The sequence below is a fragment of the Erpetoichthys calabaricus genome, chromosome 1, assembly GCF_900747795.2.
Source record: "Erpetoichthys calabaricus chromosome 1, fErpCal1.3, whole genome shotgun sequence".
NCBI classification, from domain to species: domain Eukaryota; kingdom Metazoa; phylum Chordata; class Cladistia; order Polypteriformes; family Polypteridae; genus Erpetoichthys; species Erpetoichthys calabaricus.
Window position 1 is genome coordinate 58883592 of NC_041394.2, and position 21789 is coordinate 58905380.

A 21789-nucleotide genomic window follows, 5' to 3' on the forward strand; every position below is an offset into this window, starting at 1 on the left:
CAACATCTGATACTGTCAGGATGAGCTGTAGCCTCAGAGACCAATGAAGTTTTTTAAGTGGGTTTAATAAGGGTGGATATGTGTAGACAAACAGAAGAGAAGTACATGATACTGACAAAACTGTATCCTCATATATTGTCCTATACCAAAAATAAAAGCTGCCATATAATCTGATATCCAGTGAACCCATAGTATATGTGAGTGTGATAGAGTAATCAGTTTTCTAGACATAAAATTTGCATTCTGTGTATTAGGATACTGTAGGCAGCATGTGGAGAGACTGAACTGACTTTTGGAGAGCCAAGATTATGTGCCAGCGAGAGACTCACTAAATGTTATAAAGCCACGAACCTAAGAGGAGTGTTGAACAGCTTGTATACTATACTTGGCAATAGGAACCACTGTGTTAAGAGTAACTTAGCTTTACTCCTCCCTTCTTTAATTGTAGGATTTGGAATATTATGGAATACAAGACCATTGTGCAAAAGATGTAATGGATTTTAAGAAAAGAATAATTAAGGATAATATAGCAATTCTCAGTCTGCAAACTGCTATCGTTAGGGCTGGCCAGTTTTTGTTGGGTCTTCTGAGTTCAGATTTCCACTGCATGTTGCTGTAAAAGAAAATTGACTTTTGCTATACATCTCAGTGTGCTTTATCAGAAGCAGTGTGCCAGATACGACATTTAAGAAATATGATTTCCAGAGGAGTGGAATACATTTACAGCTATATGCCTTCTTCCAGTGATACAATAATAATGATATATTTAGCAATACTTCTAGATTAAACTAGAATTGTTTTTGCTCTATACCAAAGTAATTATTTAGTGTTAAGAAGCTTATGTCAACTTCCCTCTTCGAATAGTTTGCTGACAAAGTGAGAGACAGCAACTAGTAAATGTTATTAGTAAAAACAGAAGACACATAAGGTTTTCAGTACAGAAGCTAAAACAATCAGGGTTCTAAATAGACTGTGGATTGCTTTCAAAAAGGAGAGGGCTACACCATAACTGTACTCAGCCAAGTATAATAACAAGAGCACGATAGTTAAACACGAGCCAAAACATTAAAACTGAGAATCAAATCAAGATGTGGAAAACAGTGAATTTTTACAAGAAAATCATAACCTAAAGCATTAAACCAGCACTTGTTCACATTTCAAACCTGTACTCTTCGACAAAGGATTGATGGTGCTGCACCGGAATTTATAAGCAAGTCTTTGTGATGCACATCATGGTACCACATGGGAAGTCATCCCTTGCAACCATGCCATGCTTCTAGTGACTCATTAACTACCCACTGACATTATTCAACAGTGGTGAGACATACTTAAGAATTAGTGAAAACAAAAATTCAATCTCACGAACCAAATATGAAGCTTTTAACCTCAGTCTTTGAAATATTAAAGTCCCCAAAACAGAAAAACTGCAGTGGGTTGGCGCCCTGCCCAGGATTGGTTGCTGCCTTGTGCCCTGTGTTGGCTGGGATTGGCTCCAGCAGACCCCCGTGACCCTGTGTTCGGATTCAGCGGGTTGGAAAATCGATGGATGGAAAACAGAAAAAAATGTTTTTTTATATCAAATAAATTGTACTAACAAGGAACTCAAGGATTTCCTTTTCTATCTTTTCTTAGGGATGTCTGTGTGTAATGGGCTGCCAGTAAGATACAAGATAAAAGAATCTGTCTTTCAGGGACTGTGTGACTTGATGCAGCTGAGCCATCTGAACTCTACAATAAAGACAATTTTCTCCATCAGCTAAGTTCACTTTGCTATTTAATGTTAATTAAATTCTTATGTATGGAAACACTAATTTATTTTAGTTTATTAGTGTATGACAGTTGGTGGTTGGTGTATTTTTCTTCCAGTGATATTGTAACCTCTCATAGAATTAATATCAGGATAACTGAAATGTTGTATTTTTCCATAGCTAATTTAAAAAAAAAAAACTTAATATGTCATGTAAGCATGTACCAAAGCTGAGCATGGAGCCTTTCACTTTTTTATCTAATGAGAGATTTCTTCCAAATTATTTGTTAGCTTGCTGAACTTTACTAATGTTACTGGCATAAAATGAATTTGCACTGTAAAAACAAAGTAAGTGCTGAACTGACTACAGGTCAGCCACTGTTAGGGAAATAACAAAGTACAGTACCTTAAAAAGAAAAGCAATGTCAGCAGCTGTAATGAGACGATTACTGTATTAAGAACTTACTGTACTGAATAAGAGTGTGATTTGTATTTATGACTTTGAGATGAAGGATAGGTGACATGTTGGCACAGTGGCTTCCCAATTGCCATATTTGTATGTTTTCCCCGTGTCTGAGAGGTTTTTCTCAAGGAATTTGAAATGATTGCCTTTTTTCAGTCAGAAATGCAGGTTATGTTGACTGGTGGCTCTGAATTTTTGCAGTGTGAGTGTAGGCGAGTATGGGTGTGCCTTACAATGGACTATCACCCACCCAGGTTTGGTTCTGCCTTGTGCCCAGTGCTGCCTGGAAAGGCTTCAGTCCTCTGTGACCCTCGACTTTAGTAAAAAGATATGAAAATGGATAAACAGTGCTTTAGGTAATGCTACCGTGTCCCAGTGCTTTAGTCTGAATTTCACTCTTGGTCAGTGTAGCCTCTTCAAACATTTTGCTTGCCTTCTTCACATATGTGAATATTCTGTGTGAACTCTGACTTCTGCTTACAGTCGTAACTCCAGGCTGTGCTCTAATGGACCCTCAGTAGACTGACAGCCCATAGAGATACTGGTCCTGCCCGGCACTTTTTCCACCAGTAATGGCTCTGATTCCTGACAGCTTGAATTAGAATGATTTTTCTTTTTAATAAACTAATTCATGGTTTTAGGTATGCTGTTTTTCGCAACCTCTTATAAATAGTTATATATTTCCAAATTGTAAAATGCTCCCAATCACTTATGCGTCTATCAAAATTGTGTGAAAATAAATAACCACTGACAAAGGGAGAAGTAGGCATTTATTGGTGCACTTTATTACATAAACACAAGGCAGAGAACATATGAATTCAGATATATATTGGACATTAAAAATACATATTATATGTTTAAATTTTTCACGGTTTTATTTTCTCCAGCCTCTTTATTTTAATGTGTTAAACACTATAATATCCTAAGTATATATTTGATAATTACACTTTTCCTAAGCTGACTGAATTCCACCCATAGGATACCTGTGGTCACAAATGTTTGTTTAGAAACAATAATATTTGCTTAAAAATTCTGTTAAAAATGATTTTAGTGAATGTTTTATTGTATTGCTTTTTTGTGCCCATTTCTTCCTATGGCTCAAAAGGCAAACCGAATTAATAACGGGGAATTGTGAAGTTAGAGGACATTTGTTTATTGGATGTATGAGAATTCAGAAATTATTATTTATACACAAGCAGGATTATGAGAGAGAATTTAGGAGTAAATGAGAGAAAAGTTTCAGTTCCTACCTGAGCACCTCACACCCGCGTCGTAAGCATGAGTACAGTAATCAAGATCCTGCGTATCCGCTCTACAGTCCTTCAGCGCGGACTCCTGTCCTTCACAGTTAACAAAACTCATCAAGACTGGCCCAGTTCCCTCTCCAAAGTAAGCACTGAATGTTGCTGACAGAGCCTCCCCACACCCCAGCTGTCTGCACACCACAGCAGTGTCCTTCTCGTCCCAGCCAGCTTGACACACGGTGCCCCATTTTCCGCTACGAAGCACCTCCACTCTCCCTTCACACGGCTGTCTTCCATTCACCAGCCTCAGGTCTTCGGCGTCTGAAACGTAAAGAAGACATTTTTAATCTCAATTCTACAAACTGCATTTAGAAACGAGATATACTGCTACCGACTACTGGCGAACTCTGCATAATTTAGAAAAACAGAATCAATGAGACATGTTGTCAAAAAGAAGAAAATACGTGTGCATTTTTATTTCTAGTATAATAGTAATTGCTTTTACTATGCACATTTCCAAATCTAAACCAAACTGTCAAATTCTGATTTTGCATAAATGTGTCAAAAACACATGTACATTTTATAGCGCCTTTCTGTTGCAAAGGCCAGCTGAAATGACTTCAAAAACCAACAGTTCTTATGCATTTCTTACAGTCTTAGTAGAGGAAAGTCAAGTGATTTGTTTAGGGTGACAGTGACTGGTCGGCGGGCTCTGATTCAGGACCCTTATGCTTCAGAGTTGGTTCCTAAGCCACTTGAAGTTATTGACCTGCCTTGCTCCTTTTTATTTGCTGCTCTTGAACTATATGGGATGAAGAAATATAGAAATCAATGAACAGTTTTAGATGCTAAGGAGTTCTGTTACTCATTTTTTTACATGACACCTATTTAAGATATCAACTCTTTGCTAATTTTGCATATGTCTTCATATACAGTATCCATCATTTTCTAAAAATTATTTTAGCTATTTATTTGTTAGACCCGCCACATTATTAAAAGGTTCTGGGCACAGAACTATCATAAAAACAAATACGCATTAAAATGGCCAATTACAAATATTCAGCACTTGCCAAAGATGAAGTAGAAACAGAGAAGGGAAAATACAAACTTCACTACTTAATAAAAAAAGACACCAGTGGGACCACAAGTCTTACATAATATAAATGCTTAACAGACACAAGCCAGCAGGATTCCCAATGAAATTACTGAAAATGTTTTAGGTTGCAGGGAGCACAGTCCAGTCCACACAGCAAATAACATTAAACAGAATCTCATCTTTAACTGAAAGCAGAAACCATCATTATTATGCCCTTCCACACATTCATCCACCACATAAGATGGGTCATATGATCCAAAAACAGAACCCCATACTGAGTACCAATCTACAGAAGGAAGAACTCAAACACACACACCACATCTAATCAATTTAAACTCTCCAGAATGTCTTTGGAATATGTAAGGAAAAAACACAGAGACTCGTGAAAAACTCCCCAGTGACACAGGGAGAATGTACAAACTGCACAGGCAGTTATTGACCAAGTAAAGACTGAAACTCAGCCTTCTTGAAATGTAAGGCAGCCTAGTTAACTAATGTCACCATCCCAATAAATCATATTCTGTCTTTCATATTAATATTACTCTTGAAGGTTTATTTTTTGTTTAGAAACAATATGTCTTCAGATTCTTGCTCACCTAGATATTATGCCCAGAGAATACAGGAGGAACCAACCTAGTGAAGACATTTGTCAAATACGCACATAAACACACACACACTTCCATCATGTAATCAAATGGACAGCATGTGTTTAGTCAATGGAAGAAAACTGGAGAAAGTAAAAGACACTCATAAAGTGCAGGCTGGACACAGAAATCTCTTTGGCAAACACTGGCAGGCTGAAGGTGAAGTGCTAAAGCTCCATTAGCTGCTCCTTCAGGTTTTGCCAGAGTATAAATGTGGCTTAAATTTATAAATGTCAAACACTGATTTTATTTTTTTCCTTATTTAAAATTTCATTGCATTTCCACATCTTGACCAAACTTTTTTTTTAAACCAATGCTACTGTATCAATTTAAATTATAAATGCTTAGTCATTCTCTGGTGAAATCTACAAAAAAGAATATCTGGTATCACGGTGGTTTTCAGAGCCGTACTGTATGTCCTGTTACACTGCCTATAACTTCTCTCCTGTCTTTGTGGCGTTGTAGTTGTTAGTGCCATTATTTATTTTATTTCTTACGAAATGTAAAGTGTTTCTCAGCTCTGAATTTGGATGGTTCTTTATTTTTTATTTTATTCAAATTTTCAATAAAGCATATTGTCCATCTTTAATTAAAACCTCTCTTTAATTAGACTTTATCTCACTGTATTTTCCAAAACTCTAAACCTAAAACTTCAGCATATTTTACAGATTATTCTAATAGGCTCAAACTTTTTAATTTTGTACATGCCAGTTTCTTATTTAGTAGTGAGGTTCTGATTTTAATTGAACTCTTTCTTTAATATGTTTTGCTTATTTCTATTACAGTTTTGAGCAACAAATAATAATAACAATAATACATTTTATTTATACATTACAGTGCTATTCCCATTCCCACTTTGTTAAACTTTCAAAGAAATGAAGAAAAATGTCTTTGGTTATAGAAAAATATGTATTGCTATCATTACATTTATGATCATTTTCAGCATTCTATTCAATATTATTCTATTTAATTTAGATAATTTACTTCTATTTTAATCAGCAGTTTCATTAATTATTTCTACAGATCAATCAACATTTTTTTACCTTTCTCTCTCATCAAGAAATGACTTTAAATGTGACATGAAATAAAAAAAGCAGAACTGAAGGGAAAACATCATTGAATGTGAAAAATAAATATTTGCTAAATTCATGATTTAGAATAAAGGCAAACCTGGTGTATATTTTGGAGATGATTTAATAAATTCAAAAATGGGAAAAGAATATATTTATGTCAGGGGTGGAATTAAAAGTACAAATAATGTAGCACTATCATGCTGTTGTTGCCATTATTTTTATTTATTTATTTTTTTCATACCATAATCATTACAGATTCTTACACAGTGGATTGTTTATACAGTAATAAAGTTCTATTCATTTCATATTTTGTAATACAGGTAAGTATAAAAGATTTTTAGTTTCTAAAGGTATTTTGAAGTTGGAATTCAAAATAGCAACTTTGCTTGTGATCAATTTATCATATAAAGTAAGGGAAATACTTTTGAATATAAATGCACAAAACTGTGTAGTTGTCTCACTAATTTCTCCAAAGTCCAGAAAAAAAGGCAAAAAACAAATTGAATGCATTTTCCCTTTTCATTTCACACTGGATTTTTTACAAATAATTTCTAAGCAGCTGTTTCTTAGATTCTTAGATCAGTTCTTCTTATTATAACATCATGTTAACTGTCCATTGAGGAGTTAGAAGTGCGACTTACAGACTGGTGTGAGCAGAAGCAGGGCGGCCAGGCACATCAGTGACCCTCGTCGGCAGCTCCTCATGGTGCATCAGCCTGAGTGTTCTCTCCTCACAATGAAGTCGAGTCTGCTGTGTCCTTATATGACTGAATCAGTTAATCTACCATCTCGCACCTGCACTTGAGGCGTAGTTCTCCAACCCACGAATCACACAGATCTCAACTTTTTAAAGGTTTACTAAGGAAACTTTAGAAGATATTTTCATATAAATTAGTATTTTATTTTTTGCTTTTACTACAGAATATACATTTTTTTCTTATTCTTGGATCTTCTGATATTCTTTGTAGTTCATTGGCTGATATGTTTAAAAACCAGGCAAAACAAAATTATTCAAGATCAAAAGAAACAGGAGGATTTTTGAACATTGCCATTAGAACGTTTCACAGTTATATGATAACCTAAGCAGTGAAAAGCTTATGTCTGGTTAATTGTGTGGGTGCAACTGGGGGCTCCCTGTGTTATATGTACGTCAGAGACAATATTGGATTGATTGATGTTAATTTATTATCACATTTTTGTGCAATGCTAATAATTAATTAGACAGTTCACTTAGATGCCTACTTTATTTAGTTTACCTTTTTCTATAAAAAGGATTTCCCAGCCATCAGACTTACAATGAGGTAACTGATGCACACCCATTTTAAGAAACAAAACAGTACACTTTTTTGATAAACACAAGGATTATAGAAATACAAAAACTGTTTAAATCTTGACATAAAAGACTGAAAGCAACACAAATGCGACAGAAGTGTAACACAGAAGAGGATGGCTCATTTTTGATCATCTCGAGATTTTCTGGATTTTCTTGATTTTAGACACAGTTAATTCTTCTCTTGTTGCACAGTAACAATTCAACCTGAGAAAGCAAGGCTTAGCTGACTATTTACTAAATACTTAGAGCTCTAATATACTGTATCCTGGCATGTGCAAATCAGTTGTACAATTTAAATCTTTTAGGGATGATGTTAGATGGAACATGGAATTGTGAGTTATAGGTCTTCTTTCATGTATAGAACAATGCTTGTTGTGGAGGACACTTGTCTTTGCCACGTGGTCTTTATTCTGTGTATGTGGTGTGGTGCTGTCTTCTCTTGGTCATTCCTAGGCTGTTTGCTGTCATGTTTATACTGTATATTGATTTTTATTTTTTAAAGTATTTATTTGCCTTTAAAAAGAAATGATGTAGATGTAGTATCGGATCCTGAAGGGAGATATGTGATGGTCATGGGCAACTTATTTAACAGTAAAATGATTTTGATAAATGTTTATGCACCCAATGTTGATGATAAGGAATTCATGCAAAATCTATTTGCATCCATTCCCAATGTGAACACTCATAAAATTATAATGGCTGGGGACTTTAATTGTGTTTTAAATCCACTCTTAGATAGGACTGTTGTCACGGGGGGACGACATCTAACACTGCAAAGACAATTACACAGTTTGTAACTGACCACAACTTATCAGACCCCTGGAGGTTTCTAGACCCAAATTCAAGAACATATTCATTCTACTCACCAGTGCATTATAGCTACTCAAGAATTGATTATTTTTTTATAGATAATAATTTCTTGCCTACGATTAAATCTTGCAAATACGACACAATTGTTATCTCCAACCATGCCCCTCTAGTCTGGGAGCTAAAATCATTAAGCCCCTCACACTCACCTCGCAGATGGCGTCTTAACCCACTTCTATTAGTAGACGAGAACTGTACAGAACCTTCATAGAGACAAACACACCCTCAGAGGTTTCTGCAGGAACACTCTGGGAAACTGCAAAGAGGACAGATTATTTCATATCTTTCCCACAGAAATAAATTAGAAACCAAGAAAGCGTCAGAACTAAGAAGCGAAATTACTAGAATAAATGAAGAACAAGCCAGGCGTCCAAGTGAGGCTCTTCATAGGAAAAGGCAGGCTCTGCATACAGAACTCAATATCTTGACAACTAAAGAAACTGAACAACTTATTTATAAGTCAAGATATCATTACTATGAACACAGAGAGAAAGCTAATAAGCTTTTAGCTCAACAAATCCACAAGCAAGAAGTTCGCAATGCAATCCCAGTCATCACCAACACGAATGGAGATGAAATCATTGACCATAAAAATATAATGCACACATTTAGAGATTACTATAAAATCTTATATTCTACTGAGTTCAAAGAAGACAACACACAATCTAATGCATTTCTGGATACATTACAGACACCACAAATAGATACTTTAAGTGCTGAGGAACTGGATAAACCTCTGACCCTATCAGAATTACTAGATGCTATAAAGTCACTTCAAAGCGGGAAATCAGCAGGCCCTGATGGTTACCCTGTAGAATTTTATAAGAAATTCTCCACTCAGCTAGCTCCCCTCTTATTGGAAACATTTACAGAAGCTAGAGACAATCAAATTCTACCTCAAACTTTTCGTCAAGTATTAATTACCGTCTTTCCTAAACAAAATAAGGACTTGTTACAATATGCATCATACAGACCAATTTCACTCCTGAATAATGATGTTAAGATACTCTCAAAAATGATAACTAGAAGGATGGAGAAAGTGCTGCCTTCGGTAATATCACAGGATCAAACTGGATTTATTAAAGGCTGACACTTATCTTCCAATCTCCGACTCCTGTTTAATGTAATATATTCACCAGCAAAGTCAAACACCCCAGAGATATTATTATCATTGGATGCAGAAAAAGCATTTGATATGATTGAATGGAACTACCTTTTCACTGCATTGGAGAAATTTGGGTTTGGCCCGAATATTTATGCATGGATCAAACTACTGTATACCAATCCAGAAGCTTCAGTTTGTATTAACAACATTTGTTCAGACTACTTTAAACTAGAACGTGGCACCAGACAAGGATGCCCCCTGTCACCACTGCTGTTTGCTATCGCAATTGAACCACTGGCGGTTCACTGTCAAAATTGTTATCAGATAAAGGGAATTGTCAGAGAAGGACTGGAACAGAAAATTTCTCTATATGCAGATGATATGGTTTTATATATATCAGACCCAGAAAACACTGTGCCTGCAGTTTTAACAGCACTTACAGAATTTCAAAAGATATCTGGTCTCAGAATTAATCTGAATAAAAGTATACTCTTTCCAGTGAATTCACAAGCATATAATATTAGATTGGACACCCTGCCTTTTACCATAGCAGATCAGTTTAAATACCTAGGGGTAAATATCACAAGTAAACATAAAGCTCTTTATCAACAAAATGTTGCTGTCTGTATGGAAAAAATTAAGCAAGACTTGCATAGATGGTCAACCCTTCATCTCACTCTAGCCAGAAGAATTAACATTGTTAAGATAAATATCCTTCCTAAGCTTCTTTTTTTATTTCAAAACATTCCAATATATATCAATAAATCATTTTTTAAGCAATAAGATTCAACTATAACCTCATTTATTTGGAACTCAAAACACTCACATATCCGAAGAGCGACCCTACAAAGACCTCGGGCAGAAGGTGGCATGGCTCTACCTAATTTTCAGTTTTATTACTGGGCAGCAAACATACAAGCCATAAAAACCTGGACACAAATAAATGAACATACACAGGCTTTGTCCGCAATAGAAGTAAAATCCTGTAGTACTTCTTTATATTCCGTACTCTGCGCTCCAATAAATGCAAGTTATCGCAAATATACTAATAACCCAATTGTGCTTTACTCACTCAGAATATGGAACCAATTTAGAAAGCAATTTAAGATGGAAAATCTTTTATCTGTGGCACCTCTGCAGGAGAACCACCTCTTTCAACACTTGCAAACATATCTAGTTTTTAATACCTGGAAAAGATTTGGGATTAAATTGCTGAGAGATCTTTATATAGACAATATCTTTGCATCCTTTGACCAATTACATTCTAAATTTAACATCCCAGCTACACATTTCTTTCACTATCTTCAAATTAGAAACTTTGTTAAACAGAACCTGCCCGATTTTCCTCATCTCGTACCCTCCACCATGCTGGAAAAAATATTGATCAATTTCGAGGAATTAGACACCATTTCCGCAATATATAAAATTTTATTAGAGTCCTTTCCTTTCAAAGATCCAAGAAGACAATGGGAAAAAGATCTCTTAATTAATATATCAGAAAAGGAGTGGAAGGTAGCGTTGCAGAGAATTCACTCGAGCTCCTTATGCGCAAAGCATAGAATTATTCAACTCAAAGTTATATATTGAGCTCATCTGTCTCGCTTAAAACTGTCCAAAATGTTTCCAGGGCAAGATCCAACCTGCGAACGCTGCAACCAAGCTCCTGCCTCACTGGGTCACATATTTTGGGCCTGCACCAAACTAATATCATTTTTGACCAAAATTTTTAAGTGCCTTTCAGACAGCTTTGGTATCACAATCCCTCCTAACCCATTAACAGCTGTGTTCGGTGTTCTTCCAGATGGACTTGAAGTGGAGAAGGACAAGCAAACTATGATTTCATTCACTACACTTTTGGCACGTAGACTTATTTTGTTAAATTGGAAGAATACTAACTCTCCTCTGATAAGTCAGTGGGAAACCGATGTTTTATATTATTTGAAATTGAAAAAAATCAAATTCTCAGTTAGAGGATCTGTACAGAATTTTTTCAAAACCTGGCAGGATCTAATCAATATTATTTTAGAATAAGAAGAAATAATTATGTCCGCATTTCTTTTCCTTCTCCATTTATTTATTTATATACAGTATATATATATATATATATATATATATATATATATATTTTTTTTTTTTTTTTTTTTTGCCCTATTAAACTCAACAATTTAGGTATGATTGCAAGCCTTAAGCAATTCTCCTTTGGCCATGCTCTCCTTCTCAGGGGTGGGGTTTGATTTGTCTTCAATCCTAAATTTTGTATAAATTGATCTATTTGTATGGAATGATTACAATAAAATTAATAAATAAAATTTTAAAAAAAGACTAAAAAATAACACTTTGGGGGTTTCAGAGGCCAAGAATTTCCTTGATCTTGTTATTTTTTTTGTTTTTGATGTCACTACCACAATATTATAAAGATGAGCATAGCACACTTCCTGGTTGTCCAAGTTTCCAGATACTCTTTGAAGTTTGAGGTTAAATAATTTAAAGTGTAGTTTTTCTGGTTATAAGTCCTTCCTATTTCTAAGATATGCACTTTTGTTTCAGCTGTGGTTATATACTTTGTTCTGGATTTCAACCCTTTCACACTGTTCTTTATTACTCTATTTCCATCTCACATCCTTGGCTTGATTTAAAATAGATTGACTTTTTAGTTATGACCTTGTCTAGTTTCTTGTAATTTCTGTCTCCAGATATCTTTTCAGATGAAATGTTCAGACTGCTACTACCCTCTTCTCTTCTTCTTTTATGTCTCTTAGTTCCCTACAGAACATGGGGCCTTGACAATCTACTTGTCATCTTGTTCTGTCATTGGTAATATGTTGTGCTTCATCCCATGAGAGGTAATTCTTTCAGTTCAGTGTCTACAGTTTTTCTGCAGGTTGTTTTTGGCTTTCCTTGCTTCCTTTTCCCAGGTGATATCCAATACATAGCTACTTTCGGAGCTATGAGGACATGCCCAAGCCATTTCATTCTACGGCGCTTGATCTCCATCACCATACTATGTGAGTTGGTCTTCTTATATAACTCAACATTTGAGATCATCTCTGGCCAGAAGATTCAGCATATTCTACTGAGAAAGGTATTGTGGAATACCTCAGTCTTCTTCATGAGATTGATGATACGCCAGCATTTTGACCTATACATCAGAACAGATTTGATGTTGCTGTTGTATAGTCTCATCTTTGTTCTGAGGTAATATTGTGCGGATTTCCAGATGGGATGGAGTCTAGCAAATGCACTGCAGTGTTTCTCTAGTCTTGCCTTAATTTTCTTAGCTGTAGTATTGTCCTTACGCAAAAGATTGCCAAGTTAGGTGAACTCCTCAACATCTTCAAGTGGGATTCCATTCAGAATAATGGGTTCATCAGATCTTGCATTGATGCACATCACATGGATTTTGGCAATGCTTATGTTGAGGTCTGTTTTCTTAGCAAAGTTGACCAGTCTGTTGGTCTTCTCTTGTAGGTCGACATGCAATGTCATCTGCAAAATCAAGGTCTTCCAGCTGTTTGAAGAGATTCCATGTATGCCACCAGGATTGTCTGATGTTGTCCTTCTCATAATCCAGTCAATCATTACCAGGAACAGGATAGGTGAGATGATGCATCCTTGTTATATCCCGGACTTCACTGCAAACTACTCAGATAGGTTGCCATCTAGGATTACGCTACACTCGACCTGCAGATAATATAGTTTAATCATTGTAACCATCTTCTGAGGGATTCCGTGAGCACTCAGGATCCTCCATAAGGTGTCACGGTGTAGACTGGCGAAGACCTTTTTTGAATTCAAAGAAGTTGATGCATAAGGATGAATTCCACTCCAGACATTGCTCAAAGATGTTTCTTAGGGAATAAATCTGGTCTAGACAACCGCTCCCCTTCCTGAAACCAGCTTGCTCTTGTCTCATCCTGGGTAACTAAAGAAATGTAACTAAGATATGTAAGTCTTAAAAAGAAAGACCATAAGCAAAAAGTTATGTTATTCTATGCATATGTATTATCAATTTGATTTTGTGTGCCATGTTTTAGCTTTCAATTTCACTAAAGCTTTTGCAATGAAGATAATTGGACTGTGGAAGTTTTGTGTAAGTGTAATACTCGATGCTTGAACCTTTTCATTAACTGAATTTTAGAACTATTCTGGAAACCCTCAGCAAATACAGCTACACTGTAACCCATACAGCATTTTTTGCAAACATTTAAGGAAAATATTGAATGTCTCCAATACCTGTAAATCCTTATGCACAAAAAGTAAATTATTATATGGTGATTCTTACTCAACGCACTGACCTATTATGCCAGATAAATGTGACTGGGGTTGATGCTCAATATTAACAGAAGTATGTAAATGATTGACGATGAAGAGGAATTTGCTTTTCATAGAACAGCCACTTCAGGATATCGTGTTGTGTAGTCAAGCAGCACAAGAATATACCGATACCCATTTTTACTCTTAGGGAGAGGGCCAACAATATCGAGCCCAACCCGATGAAAGGGAAGATCTAAAATAGGCATAGGAGAAAGGGGAGCCCAAGGAGGTTTATGAGCAGAGACGACCTGGCAGGTAGGACAGGACCTACAGAACTGTTTGACATCCCTGCCCATATTCAGCCAATAAAATTGCTTTGATAATCGATCCCTAGTTTTATCAGCACCTAGATGACCACCCAAGATGTGAGAATGTGCCAACTGCAAATGAATGTTTCTATGTACGTCAGGGACAACAAACTGTTCAATTAATTCTCCCCCTAAATGATCAGAAATCACCCTAAACAGGCAGCCGCCTTTCTCGAGAAAGTGGGTCTTTATGCCAGCAGATTCACGTTGTTGATAGTAGGAGTCACTAGTGGAGTAAGCCTGTTTGAACGCATACTGTAATGAGTTATCGGCACGTTGCAAGTGTGCAAAATCCATCTGCTTGCAAGGCGGTGTGCACTCGGTAGCCGATGTAGCCTGAGAAGTTGTACAGGGGCCAGCAAGCCGTTCAAGGAAATCAGATGAATCCCTCCCTGTCCAAACGGGTCTCGAGACCTTCTCCGACAGCCGCCAGTTCCTCCCCTTCGTTCATGGGGCTCTAGGGATGGTGCCCCAAACTCGGCTAAGAGCCTAGGAAATAGGGCGTTCCTTCTGCCGATCAGCAAGGACCATGGGCAGGAATCTGAAATGGCAGTCCAAACTTTAAAGTTCCGACCCATATATTTTAAAGGAAGGCAGCACTGTCTCATAGTCCTTAACATCCCCATGTACACAGCGTATGTTCACAGTCTCTGTACCACATGGGGACGTACTGCTGAGGCAGTCACGTCTGACAACACAAAGGTCACTTACCTGAGTCCAACAAGGCACGGATCTCATGGCCTGCTAAGATTACGGAGATCATTAAACAGTCCTTTTTTAGTCAAGTAGAAGGAACATGGGAGCAACACACCTCGGCTAAGCTGACTTCCATGGACCAAGAAGGGGAGAGGTGACATTCTCTGGCCTGGTTGCCAACCTGATCACATCGGAAACATCTGCAGTAGGCACCACTGCCGAAATACCCACAGCGGAGTCTACAAACAGGAGCCTCTCCAGATGTTATAACATCAGTAACAACAGGAGCCTGTAATGGCCTTTCCAAGGAAACTGGATATTCATGGCCCTGAGCCCACTGTTTAGTGCAACGATCTCAGGCAGGTTGAGAGTGTTTCCCCCGAGCGGAGCAAATGCACCACCGTGTCTCCAAGCAGCCAGGGAGCCTTCCAATCGTTTGTCCAAGGTTTGTGAATGAGTCAACATTGTGACAAAAAAACTCATCCCGGAGAACTTCAGGAATCCCTGCTAGTGCCACATCACCTGATGCTTTCTCCACAATCCACTCGATCAGGTCCCCCTCAAACCAGCTGTGAATGAGATTAATTAAATCCTGCAACAAAGTACGAACAGGGCAATCCAGGTCCAGTTTCCATTGACAAAGTGCAAAGTCATTATCCAGGAAGCTTGTAATTTTACACAAAATAACTTGTTGCTTCAAGAAATCATAATCACCAAGCTTATCGGAGGAACATTTCGCAACGCATGCAGGGCATCCCCGGACAAATATGGGACAACGATGGCAGCCCAGGTTCATCCATCCCAGAGCATCAAAGTCACAGTGTTCAAAAGCTAACAGGAACATCTCCGGGTCGTCCATAGGACCCATCTTCGCTAGCAGATCTTTAGGCGCAATAGCAGGAATAGGAGGCAGATCCTCTGGATCTGGAGGAAGCGGAACATTCACATCGTCCTGAGGATCCATCTGTGCAACCACTTCTGGTTTCACTTGTCACGCTTCGGTCACACAGTTGCACAGATTCATTCAGGGTTTTCAAGAAACATAATAAAGAAGAAAGCAGAGGATGTCTGGGGGAAGATAGACAAGGCAGTGAACCAAAGGACAGCTGCAGTACAGGCTTTTAAATGTTCGAAGCACCGTGCGAGATGCAGATCACACAGAATGGCAGCAAGCCTGCAGCTAACCTAGAAAAGAGGAGATAAAAAACTGTAGTTGTTTCTCATTGAATCACTGTTTAAGAGGGGGTTTCGGAGGAGCGGCCATGTTTCAGCTTCTTCACAATAGTAACTTTATGCTAATTCATCAATATTGATGAGATGGGTGGAGCCTTCAACCAAAAACACAATGGCAAATGAGAACTGATAAACCCATGTTTTAGATCAAACTGAAACTGAACCATTGCTCGAATCAACCAATACTGATGATAATATGAATTGGTCATCAGATACAGATCTGCAGGTTTCAGTGATGTTCATGTTTGGTGCTGACAATCCTGCAACTTATTGTTACCTATTTACAGGTATCTCCAATCTAAAGATGACTGTTGATCATGAGCATGTGAATTATTTATGATTTATTGATTATAGTCTGGTGGGGAAAACGCAATTGTTGATATAAATGATGAGCAATATGGGGAAAGTCACTGTAAATAACTCGCTCGTTACTGCAGTCGATATGTGAGTACTTTTCAGTCAACCGATACTGCAAGGCAAAATGGGTAAACCATTTCAGAGGTGGTACTGATCCACTAACCAGTTGTTTCAGACAACAGCAAATGTGTGTGTTGTTTTTCACTGATTATAAAATACCCGGATTTCACTAATAACGATGACTATGACAAAGTCAATCACTAAATACCAAAACTGTACATACTATTGTAAGTGTACCAGGTGAGCATCAAAATATGCACAAGTTTATGTTTGCAATCTCTCCATTAGTATTTATGAAAGACTCATGGATTACAAAGGATGGCTGTCCTATATATCGTACATCACATACAAATGGGCATGATTTGGTATCAATTTCTACATGTTGTGCGAAGCAAGGTCTGGATACATGTGGAGCTCAATATGTTACACTGGTAGAGGAACCAAGTGCAGTGACATTTACAGTCAATACAGCATTGCTAAATCATCTGTGCTGTCACTTGCAAATCCTTTGCTTGACCAAGGTTATTTTATAACACTGGAAAGTTTCTATACCTCACCTGAACTGTTTGAATTTTACTTCAAAAGAAAACTGAAGCATATGGCAATATACGCCCAAACTGTCTGGTGACTCTGGTCATGTGAATGCATCAAGCTGCAAGTGTGGTGCAGTAGATACAGTATGTGACAAAAGGCAAAATGACTGAGATCAAGTTGAAGGACTGAAAGATATCTGCTTCCTAAGCACTGTTTAAAATTCAGTAACTGTTAATGTCAACATCAGGGAAAATGTGGAAGTCACTATGTTTTGCACTGTACTTAGTTTCAATGACGTAATCAACCGTGCAGGTCAGGAAAATGACATTCTACCCTATAATATATATAAAACATTTTTACATCTGCACAAATGATTTTTATATGCATTGATGACTACTTAAAAACATATCATACAAAGAAATTATACTAAATCTGAATCACTACATCAGTGTTTAATGTTTCATTGTTTACATGTTTCTGTTACACATTCTTCATGTTGAAAAAAATTCATTGCTTTTTGCTTGCTTTTCTGGGAGTAAAAATAATGCTAAGGAGTCTACTAAGCTATACAGCACTAGGAAGAAATGAACTTCTGCATTAATTTGTGTGTGTTTTTAAACAACTATCCTCCTGATTTACTGAAGCAAGGTTCTGCGTGTAATGAGTGTGTGTCATCGGCAGAGATGATTATCATTTTAACATTGCCCTCTGACACACAATTGTCTAAATCAGTTCCAGTAATTTGGGCTACATGTTTGGTAACTGGCTTGAGCTTTTTTAATTTTTGATTTGTCAGACCGCTAAACCATGCAGTGAAACTAAAGGCAATGACAGAGTGGATCACACGGCAATAAAAGGGAAACATAAAGTTCTTTCCCACTTAAATAGTCATGCATTTTATGAAGGAGAAATAATTGGTGATAACTTTTGTGTTAATATTTCAATTTAGATTATTATCTACGTGCGTTCCTAAGTATTTATATTATCACTATTTCTACTTCCTCCCTCAAAACAAGTGATGAACATATAGATTTCTGCCATTTAAAGTCAAATATAACTTTGTTAGTCTTTTTGACATTCGGAGTAAGATAGTTTTTATTGCATCAGTTTACCAAACAGTCCACTTGATTTAAATAATGGCTTTCTTTTTCTGCAGATGTGCATCCTATCACCATATGTCATCAGCATGTTCTGTCTCAAATCACTAGCTCAGAGTGTAAATTATAATGGAGACAGAACACAGTTTTGAGGAGATCCTGTAATTGAATGAAAGACCTTTGAAAATGTGTCATATACTTTAACTACTTGTGAACGATTTAAAAGAAAGTCCTGAATTAATAAATGGGTGAACATTCATACTGTTTAATTTCTCAATCGGTTTGTGAGACTGAATGGTTCTGGAAACTAAAGAAAAATCCAGAATTAGTACTCTGACCTAGAATCTAGGCTTGTCAAGAAGAGAGCAGATATGATGTAAGACAACCAGCAGAGTATCATCTTCACTTGTCTGTTTTCAATAAGAAAATGTGTGGATATCTTAAAATGACTTTCACATGAATGGAAGTGAACACCACTGGCCTATAGTCAGTCAGACTACTTAGTCGTAAAACTTTGAGAACTGGGGTAATCACTGACTGCTCCCGCAGCTCACTTACAACAGCACATCTCAGGGACCAGGGACCTGCTTAATACAGAACTTCAGGAGTTATTCTAACATGCCATCCGAGTTTTTGAAAAACAAATAAATCAAGATTTATGCGATAATGTAATTTACCAGCACTCACCCCTAAAAATCATAATGATTTCTGTAACAGCTGTAATAAAATAAAATAAAAGCTGTAATAGCTTCAAGGAATTACACTTATGTCATAGATGATGGAAACATTTTGTACAATGAGTCCTTATTTACTAATTAAAAAATAACATGATATTAATGTTTCTTAAGTTTACAGGAAAAATGTTGACCTTACAAATACAACCAACAAATAAGTTCACCTGTCTATTCCAATACATGCCAGGAGTGAGGGTTATGGAGTGGACCACCACAACAAATGGGCGTATTGATAAAAATGGAAGGGTGTCACAGTTTTGCCCCAAGAAGTTCTTGAAATGAATACTTTTGAGGTTGTGACTTCAAGAGGTCAAGAGACATTGGGAATTTAGAAAGAGTTATAATTTGAGGCTGAAAGCAAATCATTAGTGGATGAGTCATACACTGACATACACTTATAAAGAGGAGTTTTACTCAGCATTTATTTAGTGAAAAAACTGCCTCAATTAACACTAATGAAAAATGGATCTAAAAGGAGTAAGGAAGATTGCAGAAAAAATGTTCTTTGCCAGTAAAGAGATTGGATTTTGTAATTTCAAATTTTTTGTTCAGATCATTTTAAACTAAAATTATTGGAAGCAAAAACATTTTCTAATATACAAACTTTAAAAAATGTCACAAGTGACATTGTTACAATAAAGATTTAGACATGTTCATCTCATTGTTACAGGTATCTTTGATCACAGTCTAGGATTAAGCATGATTCTCCTCCAAGAGTCTCATCATCGATATCTTCACATTCAGGAGGTAAAGGGTTCTCCAAGAATCTGTGAAACACAAACGCACAAAGAGGCTCAAAGAATAATTTGAGCTTGTGAAAATTAAAGCATTAAAATGCTGCTGGTATTCTGATGAATTGGTTTTTATCTAAGTGATATAAAAAAAAGTCCCTCCATCTTCTGTGCCTGATCTGTTCACTTGAGGGTTCCATGGTCAGAAGTTGATGTAGGTAGTTATAGCTGGTATGCCAGTCCATTACAGGGCATATTCACATTGACACTCAATCACACAGAGCCAATTTACAGTTGCCATAATAGAATATGTCTTTAGGATATGGGAGGAAAACTAGAGTGTTGGAGAAAAGACAACCATTCTGTGAATTATTTAGTAATGGAGACTCTCAAATATGTAGCCACACACTGAAAAGAAAATGTTTCTTATTTCCACATTTGATCTTGAGGTTTAAAAATAATAAACATTATAACAATAATAGAAATTGAATTTATAAGGAAAAAAATGTACTGATGAGCTGTATTCTACAAAATCATTTTTTAAATATACTAATTGCAACAAATAGTAATATTCACTCAAAGGCAATACTATGTGTGCACGATAATTTGCAGCTAAACCACCCTGGATATTATACTGTCTTCCAAGTTGAACATTTGTACCTGCTTTCTGCTTCACTACATAGATCTCTCTCCTAATGTTTTTACAGGGAATATCCTGCTCTCTTCTTCACGTGTGGGCAGTAACTCTGGTGTGACCATGGATGACTGCTCTCAATGATCCAGTCATGTCTCTTCATCCTTTACAACATCTATAACTTCTTCATGATTCATGCCCCTCAACATTTTGTTCATTTGCACTCCTTGCTGGTGAGACCCTAGTTAACAGCTCTTGAACCTATTACACTCATCCAGAATGCTGCTGCCTTTTCTCTCTCATCACACCTCTGTGGTGCTTGATCATCAGACTTTGCATTACTGCTAACATTCATACCAAAACTCGAGTCATGACCTGTGACTACTTTCACAGATTTACTCCGTAACCTTTCATTGGCTGTTAAAAAACTTCCTGTAAAGTGACTTCTGGGTGCTACTTGAAAAAAAACATCTCTTCACCTCTCAGGAATATTTACACTTTGAATAAATCAAACGCTACTCTGAATAACTAATAGCCATCTTTAAATTTATTAATTAATTTACTGTTGGTACCAGTTTGTCATCCAATTCAGCAACAAATGCAAGTTTGAAACTTTATGCATTTAACTGAAATTATTATCCTCAATGTGCTTTCAACCAGTCCAGTGTATGGATATATCTTGTCTTGTGTACATTCCCTTGTGATGTAAGTAAGTAAATAAATAAATATTGCCTTTAGTGTAACCCGAAACAAACTGGTGGTCTGCCACATAGGCATACCGGTTGTGGATATTTCTAAGGGTTCCTCAACATCGCAGCTCATCATGTGGGATGTTTTCTGTAGAGTGAAAAGTATATAAAAATAATACTTGTTATTAATAAATAATATAGTTTGATTAAATCTATCTTGACAGAGTACTTACAGGATGATTGTGTGAGATGGTTGTTATTTATCTTTGCACTTACACAAATTTATTATGTTTTACGGAAAGAAAATATGGCTTGTTTCTGTCTTAGTGCTCCAAAGTAAAGCACAAATCAATTGCCCAGCTATTAAGATGTTGCCAAAGTGCAGAACAAGAAAGACGCAGAACAAAATAAAGACAGACACAGGACCTGCAGGTGTTGGTGCAACTTCAGGTTGGGTGGCTGTATGTTTCTTACACATCCCAGAAGTCCATTAGGAAGGCACTGGTATAAAAATGTAATGCTTTCTCAGGACACTAGGGGGCAGGTGAAATAGGATCTGAGGTCATGCTATACATCTAATAAAGAGGGCAGCACAGAGGCAGCCTTTGAGATTTAGATCATTAATAAAAACGAAAGGAAGAGGACTGCAGGGACACCAAACGTGATGGAGTTGTAGACTGCTGTTCTTGGAACCAATGTCAGGTCATCCCTGGTTTCAGAAGAGTGACACAAAAGCCAGAGCACAATTGAGTATGGAGTCACTCATCACTTGTGGAGAAGGCTCAGCTTGGAAGTGGAAGACCCAAGTCACGAGAGAGTGGAAGAGAAAT

The 21789-nt window shown here is 36.9% G+C and overlaps 1 protein-coding gene across 1 annotated transcript in view; it reads right to left on the minus strand.

Moving 5' to 3' along the window:
• LOC114654910 (deleted in malignant brain tumors 1 protein-like) overlaps positions 1-21789 on the minus strand; it is a 167938-nt gene that overhangs the window by 115459 nt on the left and 30690 nt on the right. The window contains exons 15-17 of the mRNA XM_051934685.1: positions 21050-21107; positions 15413-15814; positions 3461-3775 (exon numbers count right to left, since the gene is read on the minus strand). Of these exons, the coding sequence (XP_051790645.1) occupies positions 3461-3775; positions 15413-15814; positions 21050-21107 (775 nt within the window). The remainder of the gene's footprint in view (positions 1-3460; positions 3776-15412; positions 15815-21049; positions 21108-21789) is intronic.